Source organism: Echinops telfairi, unplaced genomic scaffold (genome assembly GCF_000313985.2).
Source record: "Echinops telfairi isolate 266 unplaced genomic scaffold, ASM31398v2 ScPeMD7_7400;HRSCAF=8409, whole genome shotgun sequence".
Taxonomy (NCBI): domain Eukaryota; kingdom Metazoa; phylum Chordata; class Mammalia; order Afrosoricida; family Tenrecidae; genus Echinops; species Echinops telfairi.
Window position 1 is genome coordinate 23,228,164 of NW_022111300.1, and position 6,000 is coordinate 23,234,163.

Sequence of the window (6,000 nt, forward strand, 5' to 3'; positions counted from 1 at the left end):
CTGTCCTGTCCCCTCGGGTAGACTGATGAAGAGGATGAAGTTGAGGTATGACTGCGTCCCAACATGACAAATGTCACATTTGACCCTCTCATGAGTCCCGTTGCATCTACGCTAACATCAGCAGCGTGACGTGTCCACCCCCCCCCACCCCCCACCCCCATGCATGTGTTTTCCTGTCGGGTTTTGAGTGATCACTAACCACCTCACGAGCGTTCCCATCATGCCGTGTCTGCCAGGGACCGAAGGGACTTTCTCAAAGTATCTCAGCGTATTCCAGAGTCTCAGCTAATCAATAGTCCCATCGAGAGTGGCAGGTGTAGCAGGGGTGGCGCCGTACTGTGTGAACAGTCTTTGTGGGCAAGGACTTCCTCTCCAGCCCCCTGCCGCCTCCTTAGGGCAACTCACCTAAGAGACCCTCGGTGAGACTAGCCAAAGGACAAGCCCAGAACCCAAAGAGGGAGTGGGCCAGGGCTACAGGCCAGGCCTGAGAAGCTGCCCCCAGCCTGTGGGCAGCCTCTGCCCCATGCCCCTGTCCTCCACTGGCTCTGCTGCCTCTCCCGAATGTGGGTGCAGGTGGAAGTTCCCCAACCAAGCAGAGGTCAGCTGGGGCAGCGCAGATGCTACACATCTCAGACGTATCCTGGGCCCAGTCGCTGTTTGGGCTGAGAAGCTGGTGGGAAAGAGGACGCCGGGTCTTTAAGGACCTGCTGTTGGCCCTACTAATCTCACTGACCATTCCTTTTCTTGGCATCGTGTCCACAGGGCTATGGTCCAGCATGCCCCTTTCAGAACCTCTGCGCCCGACGCTTTCGTGGTTCAGCTAGTGAGAGAGAATACTACCGCCGTGTGTTTACATTGCTCATGAAAACAATATGTTTTTAACATGATCAGAAGCAGCGGAGGCTGCCAAATTCACTTTCAGCATGAATTTCTGTGCCTTGTTCTGACCTGACCTGGGGGCCCTGACACTAACTCCCCCACCTCCACCCCGTCTCCCCAGACCCCTGGCAAGTTCCTCTCTGAGGGACTCTACTTCCAACTTTCTAAAGCGAGATGGGACTAGACCTTAGTATCATAGGATTTGGGAATTGAATCCCACCATCATCAGTCATATTTAAGAAAACTTGAGCTGCTTCCTGGCACAAAATAAGAATCTTCAATACAATTGATTGTACTAAAACAAATAAACAAACAAAAGCCCTCAAGCTCACTGCCCAAGTCGATGCGGACGGTAGCGACCCTGTAGGACAGAGCAGTGCCGCCCCCTGTGGGTTTCTGCAGCTATAACTCTCTATGGGAATAAAAAGCCTCATCTTTCTCCCAAGGAGCACCAAGGGGGCTTGAACTGCTGGCCTTGTGGTTAGCCCCACATATGTGCCCCACTATGCCATCAGTGCTCCTGCCTGTCGGTTGTCGGCACATGTTAATCCTGGTGACCGAGCCTCCTCATCAGGGGCTCTTCATAGTTGTTGTCCGTGATTCCTAGCAGACCACCCCCTCCCTCCCACAGCCCCCGAGGTCCTCTCAGTGACTGAGAGACCAGGGACAGGGGAAGGGCTGGGGGCGATCCTTCTAGGGTCAGAGACTTTCCTTCCCAACAGAGCACCTCCTCCAGGCCCCCATGCTGTGTCCCCAAGAGAAATGGGTGCAGAAGACACCCAACTAAGACAGACAGACTAGAGAGGTGGGCCGGGATTCTGCGGCACATCCTAACAACGCCTGCTTGGTTTTGCAGTCTGGCAAGTTCTTGGGCAGTTCTCCAGCACCTTCGATCCAACCGCAGGGTCTGAGCTATGCTGAGGACGCGGCCGAGCACGAGAACATGAAGGCGGTGCTGAAGACCTCGTCCCCCGCCACAGAGGACGCCCACTCCGTGCTGGGCGTCCGCACCCGGAGCCGCGCAAACCGAGGTAACTGCCGGCCGGTGAAGGGGGTGGCTTCTTGGCTTGTCCGCTGTGGGGGCCTCGTCTGCATCACAGGGGGCACGCTGCTGTGCGCAGAAAGGGCTTCGAAGGGCCGTCCGCTCCCCTGGACTGTTCTTCAGTGCTGATTGTCTTACACACCTGCCGCCACTGACACCCTCCTGGCCCAAATCCCCAGAGCGTCATCCCCAATCCAAGCGACACAGTTTGGAACCGTCCTTAGGAATACATCCTTAGATTAAAGTCAAGGTCAACAAACGAATGGTGAACAGACCGTGTTTGGCCCACTGCCTCTTTGGGGACACAGGCAAATTTCTGTTTGCCGATGACCAACGGCTATTTTTGCACGACACTGTGTTGTGGCAGACTCGGTGACCCTCAAAACCTAAAACATTGGCCAACAGACCCTTAGCCCCACCCCCCACCCCCAAAAAGGTGGTCCCCCCTTGCTTTAAATGCAATCAAGCATCCTTTCTGTCGGTTGTATATCCTCAAGGGCAGAGGGGAAAAGCAAACGTTAAGGTGCTGGCGACGGGCTGGCGTTTCCAGAGCTGTCCTTCCTATCACGTGGAAGGAGTCTTTTGCTTTAGGTAGGAACTCACATTCACCGTCGGAGAACGTGTGCTCTCAGCTCCCAGGTCTCCCTGCTGTGCACGGTGACCGTAGTAACCCTTGTCTCCCAGTCTGCAGGATGGGAGAAAGCCTGGGCCATCCATCCGTGCAGTCACCCGAGACCCTCTGCAACCTGGTCCTGTACTGTCTCCCAGGTGGCTTACACTTGTCCCTGCACCGTTGGCACCTCCCCATGTGGCCCCGAGGCCCCCTCTGAGCTTACCCCTTCTCTGCATGTCCCTTTCCCACTTGCCTCCAGGGACAAGCTCCTCCACGCAGCCCCCAGCTTGCTAGACCAGACCTCTTTCCCTGCGCTGCACCCTGGAGACCTCAGGATAGGCGCTGGCCGACGAAACGCCTTATCGCCAGCAAGCAGAAGCTCCAGGAGTGCAGGCTTCCTCTTCTCGGGCACACAGCTCGGCAAAGCCATCCTTGTTGGCCTAACCAGGAGGCTGGGGCGGGTGAATGGGGGTGCAGGTAATACCTGAGCCGGGCCCAGGCCTGGGCATGCCAGGTAACCTGAGGGTGGGCCACCTGACACAGGAGGAACTCAGCAGCCCATCTAAGACCACAGTGCCCACCAGGCATCTACGTAGGCTTCTCTGGGCATTCAGAGGTGCAAGGCAGCAGAAAACCAACTGGAATCTGGAGGGCAGCTTTGCCAGCCTGCGAGGACTAGAGAAACAAACCCAGGGAGACTTTTATAGCAAAGAGTCTTGTATCTTAAGAAAACACCCCAGCCCAGTCCAGATCAAGTCCATAAGTCCAATATTAGCCGATATGTCCGATACCAGTCTATAAAATCCTCTTCAGACTCACACAACACATGCAATGACGCCGAATGCAGGAAAATCACAGGCCAGTGGGTGGAAGGAAAGTCTTGTGGCTCCAGTGGCAGTGAAAGCATCTCAGCACTGGCATGGGTCTCCAGGGCTCAGGCTCCTTCAGCGTAGCTCCATGTGGCTTGTCAAGAGGAATGTCTTGCAGGGAGACGAAGCAGAGAGTGTAGGTCTGGCCTCCAGGGAGCTATTCTTATATCTGTCTCCAAATGAGGTCATTAAGCTGCGCCGACCCGATTGACAGGCAAGCCTCCACCCCTATAACCTATTTAACAAGTCGACATGAAATTATGTCGCCACCACAGCAGCCATCTGGGGGGAGCCTCTCGAGAAGCCCCCTCACCGACTTCTTTTGGAATGTCTGCTGTCAGCTGTCTTAAATGCCTACAAACAAGGGTAGTGGCTGCACTTCAACAAAAAGTCCAAGGTCATGGCAGCTCCCAGTTTTCCCCAGAGGAGGGTAGGTCGCCGTTACACAGCACATAGAATCTCTTGGAGCTTCTTGGTAAACCAAAAGGGGCCACACAGCTGATCTAGGGAGGTTGTCTTGAGTGGGTGCTGGGCTTTTGTCTAGATGCATGAGGTCATATTCTCGAGCAGGGCTGTACTTCAGGCTTTGAGAAAATAACCCTGTGGAAGGGTTTTCTGATTTTGTGTGTGTGGTGCTATGGTACTTCCTCTGTCTTCAGGTTGGGTTTTGGTCTTCTCGGTTAACAGGGCTTCTGTTTTGAGGTACAGCTAAGAGTATGCCCAAAGGAGGGCAGCTTCTCTGTCCCCTCCACCCCCCTCCCACTAGTACACTCCCTGAGAGACACATGGCAAAGTAGAGAAGTCCTGTTTCCCCGATGCTTCCGTTGCTAAACTACACTATGAGCCTTGGCATACATTACCCAGGTAGCAGAGGAACAAAGCATAAGCTCTGTGGGATTCATCCTTTCTGAACGCTCTGCGTTCTAGGAAGCTTTTAATATTGAATTAGGTGGGGTGGGGAATGAAATCTGTCATTAGGCTTTGGCCATAAGAAGGCAGCCTTTCAGTGGCCAGTAGCAGCTGGGCAGGACCGGAAGCGCTGAGCACTTGACGTGACACGACACATTCCCCTCGACTGCGTGGCTCCCAGAAGACTGTGCTGTGCTGACTGCAGACGGCGCCCACTTCTCAGCAAAGCCGAGAAACTGAAGAGTCTGTGCAAACGAGCGAGCACTCCAGAGGAGAGGGCAGGCTAGGGGAGGTGAGAAAGGGAGAGGCAGACGTATTGTTAGCTGTCGTGAGTTGCCCTTGCGTAGTGACCCTGGGTATCAGAGGAGGAACCCCTGCCCCTTCCTGTACTCTCCTCACAGGCCCTGCTGTGCTTGACCCCCTTGTTGCAGCTGCTGCGCCAACCCATGTCATTGAGGGTCGCTCCTCTCTCAGAACACCTGCTTTACCAAGCGTGATGTCCTTCGCCAAGAACAGAACCCGCCTGAGAAATTGCCCAAAGCTCAGGCGACAGGGTCGTGCCATCTGTGCTTCTAAGGAGCTCTGTGGTGCACGTCTGCAAGCACAGAGCTGTTCGTGCTTCCAGCAGTTTGCTCAATAGGATCCACCGACACCGTGATTCAAACGCTTTGCTTCCACCCTCCCGACCCCTTGACCACCTTCCTGTGTGTATGAAGGAGGCAGTCAAGAACACCATGGCTGGGGTCCAGGGCACCTCGATCCTCAAAGCAACATCTTTGGAATGTATGACGTGCGCGTCAAGGGAAATTGTAAGTTGTCAAAAATGAAATGGAGCGTGAAGGTAGCTAGCCTAGGAATGAGTGAGCTGAAGCGGACTGAGAGTGCCCATGTTGAATCAAGTCTATATGGTCTGCTGGGCCGGGAATGACCATGGAAGAGGAAAGGCATGACATCGTCAAAGAGAGCATTTCAAGATCTGTCTTGAAGTACAATGCTGTGGGTGATAGGACAATATCCATCTGCCTGTGAGAAAGACCAGCTAAAATGATTAGTAATCGAAGCAACATAAACAAATGGTGCTAATTTAAAAAAAACACAGAAGGCATCTGTTCCGGACTGGCAAGGACAGAGGGAAAATGTTACTAGATCCGTACAGTATGGGTTTCTCTTTGCTGACTTACTGAGACTGTGCACGGTCAAACCCCTCTGAAGGACACTTCTGCTTCCAGGTGGCCTCTGATAGATGGTGGCAACCATCACTCCTACTGTGAAAATTGGAAGGCAGAGTGGAGGGAATGAAATGCAAAAGCCTTCTCTGAAAAGACATCACATAACTGGGAAAGGAACGAGAAGTAGACAATGTGAGGGTGCCGTCCGACCGCCTCCAGCTTCACCCAGGGGAAGGGAAATCAAACTCCACATGACCATTGCCCAAGGTCAATTTCAATGAGGCTGAGGTCAGACATTCCTCACCCCGCCTCCCCGGAACCCTTCTACCAGATCTACCCCAGCTGACACTCCTACAGCTCTGTTTTGTTTTTCGTAATCTTTTTATTAGGGGCTCATATAATTCTTATCACAATCCATACATACATCAATTGTATAAAGCACATTTGTACATACATTGCCCTCATCATTCTCAAAACATTTGCTCTCCACTGAAGCCCCCGGCATCAGGTCCTCATTTT

General features: G+C 53.5%; 1 protein-coding gene across 1 annotated transcript in view; it reads left to right on the top strand.

Moving 5' to 3' along the window:
* FHOD3 (formin homology 2 domain containing 3) overlaps window positions 1-6,000 on the top strand; it is a 521,276-nt gene that overhangs the window by 492,703 nt on the left and 22,573 nt on the right. The window contains 2 exon segments of the mRNA XM_004703087.3: window positions 22-45; window positions 1,736-1,910. Of these exon segments, the coding sequence (XP_004703144.3) occupies window positions 22-45; window positions 1,736-1,910 (199 nt within the window).